This window comes from Sminthopsis crassicaudata, chromosome 3, assembly GCF_048593235.1.
Source record: "Sminthopsis crassicaudata isolate SCR6 chromosome 3, ASM4859323v1, whole genome shotgun sequence".
NCBI classification, from domain to species: Eukaryota; Metazoa; Chordata; class Mammalia; order Dasyuromorphia; family Dasyuridae; genus Sminthopsis; species Sminthopsis crassicaudata.
In genome coordinates, this window is record NC_133619.1 from 69,268,868 (window position 1) to 69,291,810 (window position 22,943).

At 34.7% G+C, this 22,943-nt stretch overlaps 1 protein-coding gene across 1 annotated transcript in view; it reads right to left on the reverse strand.

Moving 5' to 3' along the window:
• SPAG16 (sperm associated antigen 16) overlaps positions 1–22,943 on the reverse strand; it is a 1,297,727-nt gene that overhangs the window by 1,182,679 nt on the left and 92,105 nt on the right. Inside the window, exon 8 of the mRNA XM_074298771.1 lies at positions 19,861–19,930. Within this exon, the coding sequence (XP_074154872.1) occupies positions 19,861–19,930 (70 nt within the window). The remainder of the gene's footprint in view (positions 1–19,860; positions 19,931–22,943) is intronic.

The following is a 22,943-nucleotide window of genomic DNA, read 5'->3' on the forward strand; positions in this document are numbered from 1 at the left end:
ATAAAAATATAGACTGTCCAGATAAACAGATGAGGAAATAAATTACTTAAATAATCCAATTTAAGAAAAAAGAAATTGAACAAGCCATTTAAAAAGTTCCTAAGAAAAAAATCTCCAGGGCTAAATGGATTTACAAGTGAATTCTACCAAATATTTAATGAACAATTAATTCTAATACTGTATAAACTATTTGGAAAAATAGAGGAAGAAGTAGTCACCAAATTCTGTCTATAATAGATATAGTGCTGATACCTAAACCAAGAAGAGCCAAAACAGAGAAAGACAGTTGTAGAACTATTATTGATGTAAAAATCTTAAATAAATTATTAGCAAAGAGATTACAGGAATTTATGGATAATGTACAATGACCAAGTGGGATTTATATCAGCAAAGCAGGGCTGGTAAAATATCAGGTAAGCTATTGGCATAATTGACCATATCTATAACAAAACTAACAAATCACATGATTATCTCAATAGATGAAGAAAGAACATTTGATGAAATACTACCCTAATTCCCATTAAAAATATTAGAGCACATGGAAATAAATGGAGTTTTCTTTAGAAAAATAAGTAGTATATATCTAAAACCATAAATAAGCATTATCTGTAATAGGGATAAGCTAGAATAATTCCCAGTAAGATCAGAGGTAAAATAAGGTTGTCCATTATCACCAGTACTATTCAATATTGTACTAGAAATGTTAACATTAGCAATAAGAGAAGAAAAAGAAATTAAAGAAATTATAATAGGTAATTGAGGAAATAAAACTATCATTCTAATTGCAGATAATGTGATGGTATATTTAGAGAATCCTAGAAAATCAAATAAAAACTACTAGAAACAATTGGCTTTAGCAAAGTTGCAGGATATAAAATTACTCACAGAAATCATTGGCACTTCTAGATATTGTTTCCAACAAAGAGCAGCAGCAAGAGATAGAAAGAGAAATCCCATTTAAAATAGTTTCAAACAAAATAAAACATTTGGAAGTCTATTTGCCAAGAATTATATGAACACAATTATAAAACATTTTTCATATAAATAAAGTGAGCTCTAATCAACTGGAAGAACATCAAGTGTTCATGAGTAAGCCAAACTAATATAACAAAAATGACAATTCTAACTCAATTAATCTAATTATTCAATGCCATGACAATCAAACTGCCAAGAAATTATTTTATAGAGCTAGAAAAATAATAACAAAATTAATCTGTAAGAACAAAAGATCAAGAATTTGAAGGGAATTAATTTAAAAATGCAAATAAAGGTGACCTAGCTGTACCAAACTTAAAAGTATATTATTAAGTAGCAGTCATCAAAAACATTTGATACTGGCTAAGAAACAGAGTAGTAGATCAATGGAAAAGGTTAGGATCACAAGACACATTAGTCAATGACTATATTAACCTAGTGTTTGAGAAACCCAAAGACTCCAGCTTCTGGAATAAGAACTCATTACTGACAAAAAGTGCTAGAAAAACTGGAAAATATGTCAGAAACTAGGCAATGACCAATATCTAACACCCTACTGCAAGATAAGGTTGAAATGGGTTCATGATTTAATCATAAAGAAAGATACTATTAGCAAATCAGGAGAACAAGGTATAATATACCTCTCAGATCTGTGGAAAAGGGAAGAATTAATGACAATGAAGAACTAAAGAATGTTATGAAATGAAAATGGATAATTTTGATTATATAAAATTAAAGGTTTTGTACAAATAAAACCAAGGCAGCCAAAATTCGAAGGGAAGACAAAATCTGGTGGGGGGGGGAATTTACATATATATTTTTTTTTTGATAAAGGCTTCATTTCTAAAATATAGAGAACACTGACTCAATTTTACAGGAATAAAAAACATTCCCCAACTGATAGTCAAAGGATATGAACAATTTTCAGATGAAGAAATTAAAGCCATTTCCATTCATATGAAAAAAATGTTTTAAATTACTATTGATTAGAGAAATGCAAATTAATTCAATTCTGAGGTACCAGGACAATAATTCATTGCTAGTGGAGTTGTGAAATGATCCAACCATTCTGGAAAGCAATTGAGCTATTCCCAAAGGGCTTTAAAACTCAGCATACTTTTTGAGAGAGAGAGAGAGAGGGAACTGGAAAATGAGTGGATACTCATCAGTTGGGGAAAGGCTGAATAAATTAAAATGAATGGAATGGAATGTTATTGTTCTAGAGTAAGAAGTGATGAGTAGGCTGATTTCAAAAGAGCCTGCAAAGACTTAATATGAACTGATGCTGAGGGAAGTGAATAAAAAAGGAGAATACTGAAGAGGATTCTGGAAAATGGTGGAGTAGATTGGTAAATTTCAAGCTCTCCAGATTTCCTCACAAGTGGAACAAATTTACATCTCAGGGTGAACACAGATTGGTGAACAAAACAAGAAGACTTGAGGCAGAACCGGGGTCTTCCTGATAGAACTCAACAAAATCTGGTGAAAGACCCCAGCCTGGTATTAACCTGTCTGAAATGCAAACACCTCTGGACCAGCTCTGCAGAAACACCAAATGGAGATCCCTTGGGCTAGCTGGGTTTAGTTGGAGCCTCAGCAGGAACCAGAGATACTTTCATCTCCCGGTCTGTTTGTCTTAAGATTGAGTGAACCTTGGTTGATTGGGAATGCCAGGCCCAGCTGCCCTGAGATGGAGCCCTGGGCAAGAAGGAAGCAACACCTGGCGAGTGCAAAAGCCATGGGTCAGGGACACTGCTAGAGGGGGGAGATCTTTGTTTGAGGTTCCTGGTCAGAGGGGAGAGCTGAAGAGAAACGTGAGGCATCATCCCCACCCCAAGACCAGAGGTACTTATCTTAAAAAAATGAACTGCAAAGAAGAACCATACTAGGGAACAGGGAAGACCAGGATTCATTTTCAGAGGAGGACTGTGAAGTAAATAAAATCTTCTATCCCAAAGAGTAATGTGAAATGGCTCTCTGCCCAGAGAGAATTTATATTAGAACTTAAAAATGAATTAAAAAATCAAATGAGAGACATTGAGGAAAAACTAAAGAAAAAATTTAAACCATCCAAGAAAAACAGGGTTATAAAAAAAGCTAACTGAGTAGAAAAGGAGATAAAGAGAGCCTAAAAGATGAAAATAACTCTGAAAATTACAATTGAGGAAAGGAAAGACAGTGAAGCTATAAGAGACCAAGAAATAACAAAGCAGATTATAAAGAATGAGAAAATAGAAAAGTATTTTAAATATCTCGTAAGATAAACAACAGATCTGGAGACAGATTGATGAGAATTAGGTCTGGGAGAACCCCTTTTGGTTCGGTGCGAGGATACATAGTTAAATGTAGTCTAGTGACGGCACAGAGTCCCCTGTAAAGGACTTTACAAGCCCGAAAACCTAGAATTGATAAAAATAAAAAAAATTAAAAAAATTAAAATTTATTGTAGGGGTTTGGAAGTAAGGGTAAAGGTAGAAAGATGCCAGGGCCAGAGCTGGTCACCAGGTGGACAGGAACCCTTACATGGCCAGTGTAAGGATGCCATGTTTAAGGCTCCTGCCAAGAGTGGACTCCAGGGTTTTCCTTTTTATAATGGGGGCTCTTGGTGATCTTGAAGGTGGGTGGAGTCCCAGGCTCCTGGCTGGTTTTGGCCATGGTTAGCATTGAATAGAATTCAATGGGTTTTTAGAAAAGGAAGAAGCTGGGCAGCTAGGTGGCACAGTGGATAGAGCACCAGCCTTGAATTCAGGAGGACCCGAGTTCAAATCTGGTCTCAGACACTTAACACTTCCTAGCTGTGTGACCCTGGGCAAGTCTCTTAACCCCAGCCTCAAAAAAAAAAAAAAAAAAAAAAAAAGAAAAGAAAAAGAAAAAGAAAAAGAAAAAAAAAGAAAGAAAGAAAAGGAAGAAGCTGTTTGTGGGGGTTGGGGAAACCTGAGCAGATAGAGAGGACTGGGAAAGCCCAAGTTAGCTAAGATCTGGTGGGGGTTGGGAAAGCCCAGATAGCATTGGAATTCAAAAGGATGATTTTTTACCAGGATTTGTGAATCAAAGATCCTAGATTCTTCAGCCATGGTGGGGTTGGGAATCAGAAAGGAATCTTAAAGGGACCTCAACCCACATAATTTCCTCCCTCAGTCACCTCCAGATGCATGTGGGAAAAGGGGCTATGATTTCTTCTTAACTGCTTCGAACTGACAAAGGTCGTAGAGATTTGGGATTTCATGCCAGGAGGTGAGGCGTGAGGTGTGGGGGATGGCAGAAGGGCATCTAAGGGGTGTCACGGTCAGTTGTCCCCAGTCAATTGTACAGTCAATGTTCTCCAGGCTGAAGGGCAGCTGAGAATCCAAAGTTTGAAGCCTAGAGAAAACAGATCTCGGGAATAAATTAAAAGTGGGGTGTCATCCAGGGTGGAGATGGTAACATTCAGGAATGGGGAAATGTATCAGGTCGTCTCTATGGGCTGCTTGTAAAGTGCTGATGGCCCATCTAACTATCAAAGAGAAGTAGGAGAAAATGCTGGGAGAGTCAAAGCTAATTTCCCGCAGGGTCTGGATTAAAGAATGTAGACTCAGAAGTCAGGGGAGGCAAGAAGCCTTAATATCTATTCAAGATAAGAATGTACTTTAAGGTCTTGGAAATCTTCCTGAATCTTTTCCTAGTTTCCCCACTCTTATGGGAGAGGAGTGGAAGGAGTCAGAGGGAGTGCACAGTATCAGCGCTGTGCACCCAGTTTACCAGCCCCTGAGGTGTTCAGACTGTCCTGGGATAAAGGGAAACAGGACCAGATCCCAAATTCCTAACAGGGAGCAGAATGCTGAGGGCGGGGGGATGGGAAGGTCAACCCCTGTGGTGTTTCGCCATGGTGGTGGGAAGGCAAAAAAATGCAAGAACATAACTATAACATAACATAAGCAGTTAAAACTCAACTTTCAGCACATCCCAGTTTCATTACAATAAAACTCCTAAAAAGCATTAGCTATAAGCCCAAGAAATTTTATCTCCAACAACAGATTCCATTAATCAGATTTCTGATAAATTCTAAACAAATATTTATCATAACCTTATATTGATAGCAGTAAGGAATTTGTCCCAATAAGTTCATAACTTAAATAATTATCATATCCAAGTAGATGTTTCATAAGTGAACATAATTAATACAAAATCAGTTTGCTTTCAATACATAGAAAAATATCCCAAATTGCATATTGTCCTTAACAGAAACATTTTCAAAAGGACAAGGAAAAAAAAATTATTATTTTAGAGGCTCTGACCCAATACAATACAATCAATTTAAACTTATATGGAATGTCCAATTCCACATAAAAGAATTCAAGAAGTTCTTAAAAATAGCAATTAAACTTTTAGAAATAGTCCTATCAAGGTATGGATCACATTTAAAATAGCAGAAACCCAGGCTAAGTTTGAATTATATTGCTCTTTCCCAACCTCTTTTGCTTTGAAAGGAGCTAGCTTTGGTGGGTGTGTCTCGCTGGCATCAAAGGAAGCTCCTTTCAAAGTGGGTGGAGATAGATTAGCTAATCTGTTCAGTGGAGTTTTTCAAGACAAGTAAACCCCGGTCTCCCCTCAACTCTATAGCCTTTCATTCCCTTTTGGGTGTCCCCAAGAGAGAGAGAGATACGACAAAAACTTTAACTTTTGTCAATTTCACAGGAGTATTTTACACTTAACATCTCAATGTAAATACCCAGCTGAGCGTTTTGAACTCCAAACAACGTCAATCAAGTCCCAGGAAATTGAGCTATCCACCAATACTCGCTGATAGAAAAAAAAAAAAAAAAAAAAAAAAAAAGGGTGAGGGTTTTCTAAAAGGAAAAACAAAACCTCATGAACAGTAAATCAGAAAGACTGAAAAAGAGGCAAGAGCAGTCAGATTATTGGAGTAGGACTCCAAAGAAGATGACATAATCAGGGGAGACAGCATCTTATAAGATATTCCACATTCCGATAGCTTGGAATGGGAGAGGCATTCTGATATTCTAAACCTAAGTTCTTTTACACTTATCAAGTCTTCTGATAAGGAGGCCAGGGAGGTGTGGCGGAACTGAGAAGTAGGGAAACTGAGGTGGGGCTGAGTCAGAATAATTAGGGAAACTGAGTCAGGACAATAATAAACCAGACAAAAACTAAAAAATACAAGGATTTGTGACAAGAACCAGTTTCTCCCCGATAACCCCAGAATTATTAACATCAAACAGCATTCCTCATTCAGGGAGACACACAAGTCTCCTGTTCGAATCTCTGCAGTTGGGAGGCATCTCAGCCAGACATTGACAGTCTTCAGGTCTGTGGTCATTTCTGCATTAAACTCAGCCTCTGTTGAGTAGCAGTACTCAAAGAAGTCCTGCTGCCCTACAAGGGGCAAAGTGGGGCTTGGAAGAACTCCATCTGTCCCCTTCTCTCTGGAACAGGAGCTGATAGTAGAAGATAGTTTTTCTGAGTAAATTATGCAATTAAAGCAAAACAGGCCACCTCAAACCATTAGAGTCCTGATATCAAAATGCTGAAATAGTAATTAAGGAACTGGGGTAAGAGGAGTGGAGAAACGGATCCAATTCTTGGACAGGTGTCTGATTTCTGGCTATTTCTAAGGAATAATCCCAAAGACTGAATAAGGGATTTCAAAGTTAAAACATAACCCAGCAAATCATAGTCCAGCAAATTTTAAGCAAAGAGTAAAATAATTTCCAATTCAGTCTGAACTTAATGAAATAGGAAGTAGGGCAGAAATACCTAAGAAAAATACATCAGTTTTTCCCAATTTACTGACTAGCTTTAATCAGTTTCCTTCCTCCCCCTATTTACAGAAATTATCAGATCATACATAACAGATTAGTAAATTTCCTAAAATCCCTCAAACATACAGCAATAGGTTTACAAATTACAGTTTTAGCAAATCCCCCAGTTTTAAGGAGTCTTAAAAATAGATCAATGAATTTAAAGGTGGGTCTACCTTGGAATCTTTTACAAAGCCAAGCCTCTATGGAAGGTAGGTGTGGAGGAATTCCACGTGGCCTTTTCCCCACTCCATTTTCAAGAGGCAGGGGGGAGGAGAAGGCAGCTAGCCTTCACCCCAGGCTAACTAGATGCTTATCAGAGAACAGTGGGTCAGTTTAAAGACAAAAGATCGTCTCACTCAACCTTTAGTGGGTTGAGTGTGGGTGTGTTGGAGCATTTCAGACCCTAATTGGAAATATGTGACTCCTGAAAAGAAAGTTGGAGGTTGGGTGAAGAGAGAGAGAGATTGGAATTCTACCCAGAGTTAAGGTATTAATTAAGCTATTTTCTCAAGACCAGAGTTTGTCTCTGCACTAAGAGATAGCTTAAAGGAGAATCTATTCATATTCTATAGTCCCTGGGCTTCTTGGACTGAAATGCCGGAGAAGCTGAGGCAAGATAGAGATAAGTTTAGGGAAACTGAGGCAGTAAAAGAGAACTGTGGCAGAACAGAACAGAGAAAGATTCTAGAGAGGTGCCAAATTGAGAGTAGCTAAGGAGTTTTCAAATAGTCTCTGTCTTCCCAACTCATTCACTCCTGCAGTTCAGGGAGTAAGATGGAGACAGAAGTCATATTTACTCTCTTAACAATTTAATTTGCCTTGATTTGTAATTTTGTTCCCCAGCCAACATTCTAAAGGTCTTTCTTGAAGCTACAATGTGGCCAAGGCTGAAGCTTAGAAAAGAAATCTTTAATTGTTGGAAGAGGGCATAGAATGCCAATACAGAAAAATAGGAGATAAAAGCAATGGGTCAGGGGTTCCCACCTGCAAGGTTAGGTAGGAGAGTGAGACATAGAAAGACTGAGCAGATGTCTAGACTTTATCCATGAGCAGGCAAGTGTGCCCTGTGGCTAAGGAAAAAAGTGAGAGTTTTTAAAATCCTCTGTCTTTGTAAACAGCCTGGAGAGCATGAAAAAGCATAATTTTAAGGCTGTTACAGTGAAAAGCTGTGACAGGAGGCATTGCTCGAAGCAGGATGACCAAATCAGGGAAACTGAGTCCTGTCTTAAAATGTATGGAGTGAGCTTTATAATGTATGAGACGAGCTTGCTTTCTGAGAGAACTGAAAGCCTCAGCTCCTATTTTAAAAGTTTTGAATCTATTTTTGAATTTCCCACTGTACAATTAAATGGCAGGTTGCCAAGCCACATGAGAGAGGTTAGAGAAGAGAGAGGATGGAGGAAGGGAGAGATGTTATCTTACCCAGTACTTCCCAGATGGCGGTGGCGAGGGCTCACCCTGAAACTTTGGGGTAGCTTGTACCTTTGTTCAGGGAGCAGCCGGGTGGAGGCATCTCTACAAATTCACCCCAATCTAGTGACCTTTCTCCCCATGACTACAGCCTGACCACTACAGTGGAGTGGGAGAGGAGCTCAAACACAGATTTCTCCCCCAGAACAGATCAAAAAGACTGCTGGCTTGGGACCCCCAAGAGGGATGGGGTCCTCAGAACGGCAACATGGTGGGGGGAGGGGTGAAGAAGAGATACTTTCTCCCATGTGTCTCGGAGTTCGGAGCCGGCTTTCTGGTGAGAGAAAAGTGATTAGAAATGCCTTGGAAAAGAAGGTCTTTTGTCTCTGGAAGCATTTTTCGTCCAGAGTTCCGAGTTCCTTGGTTCTGCTATCCCTAAAAATAGAGTGTGACAAAAAGAGGACCTTTTGCCTGAAATGCAAGTAGTTTCCACAGGAGAATTTTGCTCACAGCCCAGGCCTGGTCTAGGTGCCCACTATGTTTTAGAGATAGGGTGAGATGAGAGTAGGAACACAGACATTCTTCCTGGAAGCTGAGAACCCACATTGGTTCTGAGAGACCTGAAAAGGTTAAGATTAGTTTTCAGAGTTCCAGTTTTCAGGGTTCTCCATGTGGACCACCACATGATAAAAATTAGATCTGGGGGAACCTCTTTTGGTTCAGCGCAAGGATACATAGTTAAATGTAGTCTAGTGACAGGGCAGAGTACCCTGTAAAGGAATTTATAGGCCCCAAAACCTAGATTGATAAAAAAGGTTTATTGTAGGAGTTTGGAAGTAAGGATAAAGGTAGAAAGATGCCTGGGCCAGAGCTGGTCAGTTAGTCAGATCCAGTAGGGGCTGGGAAAGCCTGGATATCATTAGAATTCAAAAGGGTGCTTTTTGACGAGGATTTGTGAATCAAAGATCCTAGCTTCTTCAGCCATGGTGGGGGTTGGGAATCAGAAAGGAATCTTAAAGGGACCTCAACCCACATCAAGATCAAGAAGAGAAAATATAAGAATTATTAGACTCCCAGAAACTGTGACCAAAAAGAGAACAATAATACAGAAAATAAACCTAGAAAATTGTCCTGGAGTGATAGAACATAAGGGGAAAGTAGAAATAGGAAAAAAAAAAATCCAATGATTATTATCTCAATGATGTGGAAAACACATAGGAATATTATTGCCAAATTTTGAAACCCTCAGATCAAAGAGAAAATTTTACAAGAAAAAACAAAAAACAAAAAAACAAACAAAAAAAATTTGAATATGCTAGGGCTACAATTAGAATCGTGCAAGACTTACCAGCAGCTACAACAAAAGACCACAAGTCTTGGAATCATATCTACAGACAAGCAAAAGAACTAACCCTGTAGTCAAAAAATATATCCAGCAACATTATCTATAAATTTCAATGAGAAAAAACAGAATTCAACTAATTTGCAGATTTTCAGGACTTTCTATCAACCAAACCTGAACTTAAGAGAAAATTTAACATACAAGATATATCAAAGAGCAATTTTAAGGAACAACATGGACAAACTGTTTAAACACAGACAAATTATGTTTTTCTTTTTTACATGGGAAATGTATGGTATATGTATAGAAGAAAGATTGGCAGAGAAAAAGGTTAAAAATAATAATTATGTTATACAAATGAGATGCAGAGGAATAATACACAGAGGGTGGAGGAAGGGTCTTAGTTCTGAAAACCTACTTATAGTGGGAATGGGTTCAATAAACAACACTACATACCATGAAGGGTATAGAACCCTTCATAATCTATAAAGAAATAAGCTGGGAGGGATGGATGGATAGGGAATCAAAGAATATGGGAAGAAGGCAAGGGAAAGATCCATGAGTTGGGGAAGGTTAAATAAAATGGCAAGGCAAATTATGGAGCAGAATTTAATGAAAGTCAGCAGGTACAGGAAAGATATATGTGTATGTGCATTTTGTGTGTGTGTGTGTGTGTGTGTGTGTGTGTGTGTGTATGTATGTGTATGAATATGTATATTTACAATTTACAAGGAAATTTAAAAAAAAGACAGACACTCACGAATTTAATTTCTTCTACTAATATGTATACTTTTTTGTAATTTATTATATATTTTGAATCCTCCCTTATGTTTTGCTGAGCGTGTGACATTATTTTGTTTTGTTTTGTATTGCTTTTTTTTTTTTTTTTTTTTTTTTTGCTTATCCTATTTCTTCAAATAAAATAAATTTGGGGAAAAATGAATAAAAACAGGAGAACATTGTACACAGAAACAAGAAGATAATGTGATGATCAACTGTGATAGACTTAGTTGGCTCTATTCAACAATGAGATGATTCAATTCCAATACACACTTGTGATAGAAAGAGCCATCCACTTCCAGAACCATGGAATTTGAATATGAATCAAAGGATAGCATTTTCACCTTTTATTGTTGTTGTTTTTTCCTTTCTTTTTTTTTCCCATTTGATCTAATTTTTTTCTTGCATAGCACGATGAATATGGAAATATATATAGAAAAATTACACATATTTATCCTATATTGGATCACTTTTTGCCTATAAGAGGAAGGGCAGAGGGGAGGGAGGAAAATTTTGGAACACAGGTTTTGCAAAGGTGAATGTTGAAAACCATCTTTGAGTGTATTAAGAAAAAGATTTTTAAAAAAGAAGAAAAAACTGTGTGGTGCTATTTAGCCAAGGTAATTTGGTAGCATAGCAGCAAATACCCAGAATACTTCATGTTCATCCACAGTTCTTGTGAATGATTATATTTTGGTATAAACTCCAAATAGATTATCAAATAGGTTAATTTTATTTATTTTTCAGTGGTAATGAGAGAAAAAGAAACAGAAACAGAGCTAATGATACAGAAACAATTCCATGAAGTTATGCTATGCAGAACAGGACTATTCCAATGAAATTAGCATTGAAATATATTAAGTAGGGTGTTTGCTAAGTAAATCAATCTCTCTCTCGCTGTTTTTGTGTGTATGGGTGTGTATATGTGTGTCTGTCTGTCTGTCCCTGTCTCTCTGTCTTTCACAACCGTTTTTTTTTTTTTTTTTTTTTTTTAAAGATACATAAGTATAATAGATAGAGAGGAACAGTTGGGTGGTACAGTGGATAGACTTGGAGTTAGGAAGACCTGAGTTCAAATCCAGCCTCAGACACTTACCAACCATATGATCCTGGGAAAGTCACTTAACCCTTTTTATCTCAGTTTTCCTCATCAATAAAATGAGCTGGACAAGGAAATGGCAAACCACTCCAATATCTTCACCAAAATGTGTTATGAGGAATCAGATATGACTGAAAAACTACTAAATAACAGGTAGATAGGTTGTTTGAGAGTCAGGTGGAACTAGGTCTATGATTCTGTAAAGACCATATTTTGAGGCTGGCCAAAGTTAATGAAACTGAATGTTTAATAGTTTGTGATGTGTTAATTTTATGTAAAGATACAGCAACTGCTTTGAGAGATATTGTTTTAAAACAGAGATTTTTTGATCTTGGAATCACTTGGGTTAGAAACATTTGTTTTTTAGGTGAAGGTAACATGGCATAGTGGATAAAGTGTTGGACTCTGTACTTATAAAAACTGGATCAAAATTTCCCCAAAAAAATAGTAATTCAGAAAATTGTAATCTAAATTCAAAGAAAAATTATAAAAGGAAAATTATTTCTCCTATATCAAACTAATAATTGAAAGGCAGGATATATTATTTTAAAATATATCTAATGAAAGGTCACAGTTCTTAACTAGGTGCTCTCTATCAACTCTTTACCTCTAGTTCTTTGTTTCGACATAGTCCCATAAGAAGCTTGTACATGTTCATGCTCTGGTGGCTGATGGTGTCTACCTTTAGGCTAAGAAGACACAGTAAAAGAATCAGAAAAAAATAACTGAACATGAAAGCTCCATAGATGACCTTCGAGGGAAGAACAGAGATCTTTCCTCAAACAATTTTTGCTGACCCAGGTGAGATGTTTGAAAAGAATGATGTATAAATCCAGCTTGCAGGTTTCCTCTATGACCTCACTAAGGAAACTCATGATCACAGAATGTTTGAAGTAGAAGAGTGACTAGTGTCCACACCCATTATTTTCTATACAAGGACATAAGTTGCAAAAAGAGTAGTAACTTCTCAAGATTTCTCCTTTTTTTTATTCAATGACAGAGAGAATGATGTCAAGCCAGAAGGTAAATGAAAAGGCTTCAGAAAAGGGATGGAAATGGAGAAGGGATGAAAATATTTTCCTTTGAGAATAGTAGGAAGAATGAAAAGGAAGATACAAAGGTACATAAGCATGAAAACAAGGGTAAATGAGATAAATCAACCTAAATTGTATCCACATTTTAGGAAACAATGGTCTGAGAAGTCAAAGCTGGGAGAAATGTAGGATTAAAGGATTCAACGGATTATGGAAAAAAATCTAGAATAATTACTAGAAGGATAATTATATAAAGGAATAAAAATGAGGTTACAATAATGATAGCCAACTGAGTAAAGGTCAAATGGAAGTTTGAAAAACAGTATAAATGGTCCAAACATATGCCTGTAGAATTCTTACAGAAAAAAAAAAATCACATCACAAAAAAAGTGATTGATGAACTTTAAAGAAAGTGAAATTACAAGTTATAATACAGCACAGTTATTGTTAATCTTTAAAAAAAATTTTAATGTTAACTTTCAATGCTTATTATACACAGACAATCATGCTAAAGACTCTCCTGAGATCTCTAAAATAATCCATTAAAACCCAGAAAAATCCATTAAAAACCTTGAGTAGAGCCAATCTGGATAACAATGAACACCATAAAAACAACTTCATTCCTTTATAACCTAACACTCCAATAGCCCCATTGCTCTTGACTGTCAAGCAGGACCATAGATACAACATCCACTCTTCTAGCCTCATTATGTGCTGCTTTCTCAGAGACTAATAATCAAATTAACTTTCCTTTTTAGTAAAAAAAAAAAAAAAAAAAAAAAAAAAAAAGAACATGCCAATCTATTTTTCGTAGCTTAATCCAGGTTTACTGTTATTCCAAATTGCCACTAGGCTGCCTAAGCTGCTATGGTTGTTTACATTAAAATTCCTTTTTACCTAACTGCCTTTCCCTGCTCCCATCCATTATCAGTCCCATGTCTCAATCTCTGATTTTGCTCTCTAAAAATTCCATTCTACTGTTAACTACCTTTCATATTTGACCCAAAAATGCTTTTTTATATATTTTTGTATTTGCTCATGAGGTATGGATGCTGTTTCCCTGCCATATAATATAAACTTCTTAAGGGCAAGAACCATTTCTTTTTGTCTATGTATCCTCAGCACCTAGCTCTATATATGGTTTACAAAGTCTATTAAGTTGACCTAAATTGAATGTCAGATGTTAAGTATACAATTAGGGTAACCCATAGGCCTCAAATCTATCTGTGAATTAGGAGGATGTCTACCCAAGCATGTGAAGAGGATCATTCTATCCCAGGCCACTGGCAGTCATCTTGACTTTTGTCCTGCCATTGAACCTGAATGACTTAAATAGTGATAAGGCTGATAACTTGGTGCCATTCTATTTCACTTAAATCCAATACAAGTCAAGCTATAACTCTGGGATATCTCTGGTCCTTTTCGAAAACAAAGGACAAACAATAATACAATTAAGAAACAAAAGGTACTGAATGCCAGAATTAGGGCAGAGACTATGGAGGGAAGAAATATTGAGGGAGGGGGAACAAGACTTGGCAATTGGTGAAATATGAGAGGAGATATAATAAATAAAAGAATCAAAAATAACTCAAAGTTCGTTAAGTTGACTGACAAGAATATTGATGGGGGCGGCCCTCAATAGAGAAAGATTGAGCAAGGACTTCTCTCATAGTTACTTCATAATACGAATAACAAACAGTGAGTTGTTCCCAGTAAATAGAAAGATAAACCCCCTTAAATTTCCTTGAAAAATTATCTTTATTTATTAAATCTTCCAGAGGAAATAGGATTGAAAGTAATCCTGTATAAAAGAGAATCTATAAATACAAATTTTACTGTTTCATTATTAAAAAGTATAAAATATTTTACACACAATTATTGGCAAATACTGAGTAAATATATCTTCATCCTATGGATTTGACACACATGAACACAATTCTAACAAATTAAAAAAAATGTTGAAATTAAAAGCCGAAACTAATAGTTTTAAGGGTTGAACTAATGGTGATTTTTTTTTTCTTTTTGAAAATTTTGCAAGTCAAATTTTTAAAAATTTGCATTTCTTCCAAATCATTCCCTAATTTATGATTTAAACTGCATTCATGTTCTTATATACAGTAACACGATAAATAGTAAAATTTAAAATTTTATTTAATTTAAATTTATTTATTTATTTATTTATTATTGATTTATTTTGCTGAGGCAATTGGGATTAAGTAACTTGCCCAGGGTCATACTGCTAGGAAGTGTTAAGTGTCTCAGGCCAAATTTGAACTCATGTCCTCCTGTCTTCAGGTCTGGTGCTCTATCCTATGCCACCTAGCTGCCCCCAAAAATATAATTTTAGAGTTTGTCTATAGGAAGGTTTTTAGAAACTACTTCATATTATCATATATTAAATTCATATTTCCTTAAATAATAGCCAACTTTAAAATAACAACTGAAATAGCAACTTGTTTCACAAACTAATTTTGAAACATAAAAAGTAATTTTTAATGTGCGAATATTCCACAAATGAAAATCACAATATAGATAAAAAGGATAATAAATTCCTTTTAAAAATTATTTTGCATCTATATAAATATAAAAGATGTCAATTTTAGATTTCTACCTTAATTGTTAAATAAGTCTTTAGTTTATATTACAGCCTTTCTTTTTTTTTTCTTTTTTTCCTGAGGCTGGGATTAAGTGACTTGCCCAGGGTCACACAACTAGGAAGTATTAAGATTTGAACTCCAGTCCTTCTGAATTCAGGGCTGGTGCTCTATCCACTGCACCACCTAGCTGCCCCTTTAGTTTATATTAACTGGTATTTTAAATTGCACCAAAAAATGTGTATAATTTTCCATAGCCAAGTTCTATGATTTTATCCATTTAAGGAATATGTTTGACATGGAGTGTAACAATGCATTCCACTAATGCAGATTGATTCCTTAAGAGTCAGAAAGCTGCTTAGGCCACTGAAAAATTAAATGATTTGTTCTGGGTCACACAAAGCTGACCCTCCTCCACTATGCTAAACTGCACTCAAGATAATACTTATACTGCAAAAGGATAACAATAATGAAATAATTAATGATAATTCACTATTACATAATTTCTCCTAATTCTTAATTCCTTTCTTAATTCTTGTGACTATCCTATAAGGACAAACATATAATTTTGAAAGTCTTTATTAATATAGTTCTGATTTATTAAAATTTTTCTCCTGCCCCTGATATGGAAGTAATGAAAAACAAGTTTTTAAAAAGCCTAAAAGAATAGGTAAGAAAAGCATATAGCCAGAGGTAAGTGTCAGCATTGGTGGCCTTATACCTTGGATTACATTAAGGTTCCTTACAATTTTATTAAGTAATCACCCTGATTACTATCAAACTATCAATGGAATAAAAGACAAAGAATAATACTGGAAGAGAAAAATAGAATTTGCAGGGAATTCATTCCTAAAGTGAAAGTGCTCCCTCTGTGCATTAGTTGAGATTATGCTTTCATTCTATATGGATAAAATGTGAAATTTTATACTTTTAGTCTCAATCTTAAAATCTTGTTAAGATCTTAAAAGAAAAAAATCAGCATAGTCTTCTCCAAATTTAGTTGTTATAGAAGTGAATGTCTTAAAAATAGTCAACATTTCTGAGTCAATGTCATAAAATGATTCATAATTAATATATCATGCTATTTTAATCATAGTAATAAAACAATTTGTGGAATCACTGAACTTTAGAGCTGAAAGGAACCAGAGTTCATCTAAGATTAACCTCCTCTGTTGTACAAAAATCTTCACAGCTTTAAGGAAATTGATACTACTCTTTTGTTGTCCTTCATATTGTATGGAGGCCTCAGATCTTTCTCAGTTTTTACATTCCTTACACTCTTATTACAGATTTTTTCCACTCTTTTGTATTTTCTTCTTTGATTATATACCCTTTTTTCCAATTTTTACTTTATATTCACTTAAAATCAGAGTTCCTTAGAGAGTTCCTATTAGAGGCCTTTAAATTTTTTAAATTTTTCTTTTTCTTTTTTTTTCTTTTTATATTTATTTTAAAAAACAATAAGAGAAAAACAGAAAAGAAATACTAAAACAAAAGGGAACATTGTCATGTGCCCAGCAGTACATTAGGAAGGATTCAAAATCTCTAACAACAACATATATAGATATAGATATAGATATAGATATAGATATAGATATAGATATAGATATATAGATATAGATATATAGATATAAACATTAGAAATTACATTCATGAATGTCCATCTTATTTTTACTTCCTTGTAAATTGTTCTTTTGTTCTCTGCTGTGAATTTTAAAAAATTCATTCTTTTCCCCTCTTTATTCCCCCTACTAAGCTCCAAGCAAGCTACAATTAATAAATTATATTTACAAAGAGATATAGTCCCCCACACCCCACATACATTAAGACACATCTTTCCTAACCCTGATGACTCTTTGAATTCTGCTCTTTAACTTGAATTGCTATTACTTAACTTACCCAACTATGGATCCCTCTCTTATCTTCTTTTCACACTCTTTGCTTTCACCAGTGCTGACACTTACCATTGGCTATTATCCCTTATTTCTCTATAGATTTTGGTGGTGCTATACCCTCTGTGGTATATATGTATTGCTGCCTATGGTTTTCAGAACTCCAAGCCCTTCTCCCCCCTCTAATGCTTCTGTGTCTATTCCTCCTCTGCACCTTATTTATATAACTGCCTCAGTCTTTCCTTTGAGCTACCCTATGGCATATGTTTATTCCCTATATTAAAAAAATAAACAATTTGTCCATGTTGAGTTCCTTGAAACTGATCTTTGATATTGGCTTTTATATGTCAAATTTTCTATTAAGTTCAAGTTTGGTTAATAGAAAGTACTGAAAATCTACAAAATTATTGAATGTCCATTTTTTTCATTCAATATTATAGATAATTTTGCTAATTCTTTTGATTGTCAATAGATATGATTCCAGAATCTACAGTTTTTTATTGTAGCCGCTGATAATTTCTGTACAATTCTAATTGTAGCTCTAGCATGCTTGATTTTTTTTCTTATTTCTTGCATATTTTTCTCTTTGATCTGAGGGTTTCAAATTTTGGTAATAATATTCTTAATGTTTTCCACAAAGGATCTTGTTAAGATAGTGATGAGTGAATTTTTTGTATTTTTACTTTCCCCTCATGTTCTCCTATAATTCACAATTTTCTTAGATTATTTCTTGCATTGCTATGTCAAAATCTTTTTTTTTTTTTTTTTTTTTTTTTTTTTGGTCACAACTTTCAAGCAGTCCAATTATTCTTAGGTGTCTTCTTGTTCTGTTCTCTGGATCTATCATTTTTCTTATGTTTCACATTCTGTTCTATTTTTTTCATTCTTTATAATCTGTTATTTTTTGGTCTCTTACAGCTTCACTGGCTTCCCTTTGCCCAATTCTAATCTTCAAAAAGTTATTTTCACCTTTGAGACTCTAATTGGTTAATTTTTTTCATAGTTGTCTTGTTTTTCTTGGATTTTTTAAAAAGTGTTTTGTTTTTATTTTGCTTCATGTCTCTCATTTGATTTTTAAATTTTTTTGAGCTCTATAAATTTTCTCTGGGCAGGGAAGCCATTTTACTTTACTCTTTGGGGTAGTTTCTTTTACTTCAGCATCGTCCTCTGAAGATGAACCCCAGTCTTCCCTGTTCCTATAGTATATTTCTGTGGTTGGGTTCTTTCTTCTTTGCAGTTATTAGTGTAAGCACCTCTATTCATGGGCCTCTACTCATGGAGTGGGAAGATGGTGCCTCTAGCTTCCCTTCAGCTCTCTCTTCAACTGTCCCCTTTGACCAGGAACCCCAAAGCAAGAGCTCCATCCTCCTGCAAGTGCCCACATCCAGCAAACTGGTTCTACACTCATTGGATTTTAGTTCCTTTTTACTAGGGACACTTCTCCCCTCAGCACAGCTGGGCCAGGATTCCTGATCAGCTAAGGTTCCCTCAGTGACTCCTCAAGCAATCTGGGAGGTGAAAGTCTCTGTGGTTCCTCAGAGGCTCCAGCCAAACTCAGCTAGCCACAAAGGTTCCTGACTTAGTGTTTGCACTTCACAGGGGATAATCCCCAGCCTGGACACTTTCTTCAAGTCTTCTTGGGCTGTACCAGTAGGACCTCTGTTCTACTCCAAGTCTTCTTGATTTTTCACCTGTCTTCTCACCCTGAGGGACAAATATGTTCTATTTGTGGGGGAAATCTGGAGAGCGAAATTTACCAACTACTCTGCCATCGTCCCAGAATCCTCCTCCAATTTATCTTTTTTAAATACATCCTCCATAATGAGCATTTTGGAGCACCCCATCTGTGTCTCATTTTTTATTTTATTTTTTATTATAGCTTTTTATATACAAAACATATGCATGGGTAATTTTTCAACATTGATCCTTGCAAAAACTTCTGTTCCAACTTTTCCCCTCCTTCCCCCCACCCCCTCCCCTAGATGGCAGGTAGTCCCATACATGTTAAATATGTTAAAGTATATGTTAAATTCCTTGTTGCACAGGAAAGATCAGATTTAGAAAGAAGATAAAAATAACCTGAGAAGAAAAAAAATGCAAACAAATAGTAACAGAAAGTAGAGATGTAATGTTGTGGTCCATACTCATTTCCCAGTGTTCTTTCTCTGGGTGTAGCTGGTTCTGTTCATTACAGATCAATTGGAACTGAATTGGTTCCTCTCATTGTTGAAGAGGGCCATGTCCATCAGAATTGATTATCATACAATATTGTTGTTGAAGTGTATAATGATCTCTTGGTTCTACTCATTTCATTCAGCATCAGTTCATGTAAATCTCTCCAGGCTTCTCTGAAATCGTCCTGCTGGTCATTTCTTATAGAACAATAATATTCCATAGCATTCGTATACCACAATTTATTCAGCCATTCTCCAATTGATGGGCATCCCTTCAATTTCCAGTTTCTAGCCACTACAAAAAGGCCTGCCACAAACATTTTTGCACATGTGGGCCCTTTCCCTTCTTTAAGATCTCTTTGGGACATAAGCCCAGTAGTAACACTGATGAATCAAAGGGAATGCACATTTTGATAACTTTTTGACCATAGTTCCAGATCACTCTCCAGAATGATTGGATCCATTTACAACTCCACCAACAATGCATCTGTGTTCCCAGTTTTCCCACATCCCCTCCAACATTCATCATTATCTTTTCCTGCCACTCTAGTTAATCTGACAGGTGTGCCCCATCTGTCTCAAACCCTATTCCCTTTTCTTCTCTCTAGCAACTTTATTATATCTATTTTTCTCTACATTTTTTTACTTAACTCTGATTTTTATATACCCAATGAATTGTTTATTCCATGTTGGGTTTCCTTTGTTAGAAATAAATAAATATATATTTTGTTTTGGGGATATGTTTAATTTTTTTTTTACCTTTAAGCTCGGGGACTTGGAGACTATGTCCTGTTTCCAAATTCCTTAATGTTGTTTGAAGTCCTGTAATCTAAGAATAAAAAAGATATGGTAAGGTTATGTTTGTTGTATTACTGATAAAATTAAACACATGACTCAAATAGGCTTAATCTAATCATACAGTGTTCAAAATGGATTATAATACTCATTTAGTTTCAAAACTTCAAGAATCTATAATTGCATCAATATGGGTACTTCCTCCACTGATTGATGTTGCAACCCCCCTAAAATATTGTATATGATCTTAGAGTAGTTAGAGTTGAATTATCCATCATGTTGTGATTATAATGATAATGATGAGATTCTCCAAGTTTCAAAAACACAATATATAACTGACACATTTAATTTGGGAGGATGTGGCACAATTTTTGAGAAAACAAGGTCATCTTCACACATATCAGATTAGGATTTTAATGGAAGGGTTAATTATTTATCTTTGATTAATAATTAATAAAATTAATTCTTTATAAAAGTGCCTACACTAAAATAACTTATTGAAATAATTTATGAATCAAAACATTTGCTAGTTGTAATAACAATTTACATTTACCCAGAGCTTTAAGGCTTACAAATTTTAAAACCTTGTATTAAATCTTCAAAACAGCTCTTGCTATGAGTTATCTTGCACTAGGTATAATTATCTCTTTGTTATAAATGAGGAAATTGACATTCAGAAAGAATAAGTGACCTACCTCATAATCATACGGCTTAAAGTCACAAGTCAGGATCTGAATCCAGGTATTTCATTTAGAAATCCAGTGCTTTTTCCACTACATCACAATACTGGACATTTATAATTAAGTACTTTGATTTGTAAGATAATATTTTCTGAGTTTAAACTAATGTATAATTACTTCACTCAGTCTTGTAATGTGTCTATAATATAGGAGGCAAATATTACTATTTAAGAGCTTATCCAAGGTTTAATAAATACTTTGAGTTAGATATTCTGCCTACAAAAGCTCTTTGTTGAATTAAATATATTTTTATATTAAAGAATATTTGCTTTGGTTGGTGAAATACGGATTGAACCACCCCAAAATTATATTTAGGTTTTATTTAATATATTAAATCTTTCAAAATTTCATTACTCTACTTTATAAAGAGAGCTATGCCAAGATAACACTTTTATCCATTTCATACTATCATTTCTCCTTATTCTATCCTATCAGTCGTTAGCATTGGTGACTATCATATCATAAAATTCAAAGGATAAATTCTCATGAAATGCCCTTTTAAAAACAAAAATTACTACTATTCATCTTTTTATCTATCTTTGGAAGTCAAATGGATTTCATCAGATCTTTATTGACTCATGCAACAGGACTCCATTTGTAATTCTGAAATCCAAAACCCTTTCTAAAGTCAAATTTTTCTGTTACTAGAAATAAAAAAAAAACTGATAAGTTAAAGTTCTCAATAAACTTTAAATTGCAAAAGAAATTATCCAACACTACAATTTATCTGAGAGAATACAGCAAATTTTGCTAACAATTGATTGTCTTATTACTGTTCATATTTTGCTTAAATTATTTTCTTTAATTACATATTATATTTTGGTTTTATTTTTAATATACTTGATGAAAATAGCCTTAGAAATTTAAACACTTAGGTATTTATTGCTACAGGAAAGAAAGGTATGAAAGAAGTTTGTTCAAATAGGCATTAACACTCTTAAAGGAGGAATCTTTATTTCCAACATGGTCAGGATTCCAAGGAAGAAATAAAGAGAGGGATCAGGATGAGAAAAATAACTGCTTCTTTATATTTTTAAATTTTATAGTAAAAATCCAATTCCTTAATTCTGTTGAGAATAAATTTGAGAACTCAATACTTTTCTATATTAAATAAGTATAAATGTATAGTAAAAAGAAAAAAATTAAATTGTTGGAATATCTTCATCTTGAATTATTTATGCCTCTGCTATTTAAAGTATATATAATCATAGAATTTATATCATGAAGAGATGACAATAATGTCCATTTCACTTTCAGTTTCCTAAGGAATACAAATGTTTCTAACATTAAAATAAATGTGTTTCTTAAAAAACAAAAAAAAGGGGGGGTATTTCAAAGTAAATTTTTGTAAAATGAATCATTTTCCTAATGATTTTCAGTTTTAGTTAAGGATGTAATCCTAATGGGGGGAAAATAGGCCCACAAGGAAAAAAAGGTAGAGATTGTGGTAACACTCACTGCAGGCATGCCTCTGGGAAGAAAGGGTAAAAATCTCCATTTTGGCTAAATCCATTCTAAGAGTTTCATGAGATATATGTCTCAGAAAAACAAGAGGTTGATTTAAGGTAAGAAATAGGTTTTCAGGGCCACTGAACCTAAGGTACTAGAGTTAGCTCTTTAGCTCAAGGGCAAAAACCTTCTTAGAAATAGTCACTTCTGTGCCATGGGAAGCATTTGGAATAGGGACTGATACATTTCTTATGAGGAGATTAGATACTTTTCATGCTTCTGTAAATAGTTGCTATTACCATATTCTCAACAGTTAATTTTTGTCCAAATGCATTCAAAAATTCACTGGACTCATGAATTAAATATAAATAGCAAAGTTAATTCTTTATTATATGAACTGAAAATCATCAGCAAATAAAATACAAATCAATATGGCAATTTGCTCAGTTTCAGCAGAGGAAGACACAAGAGTCTATTATAATGAGAAAGAACAAGAACAAAAAAGGATCATGGGCTGTCATAAGGGACATATGTTTTGTGCCTAATAGGATGCTTTCCTCTTCTTTCAGGGCATATGAAAAAAAAAGCCTATGAAACCTGAACGTCATTCTAAATCCAAATGCAGAGAATACAAAAAACTTTAATTAGCTTAGGAGGTTTTCCTTTGTCCTTTGTAATATTCTCCAATTTTGTACTTTGGTGATCTACTTGACCAGAAAATAAACTCAAAGCGCTAAGCTTACAATGGTGCAGATCTTTACTTTTAAAATTAGGCTACACCATGCTGTGCAGTATAGAAATAAGATGGCAGTCATTTTAATAAATGATAATAGTGATTATAATAATATTATTTATATA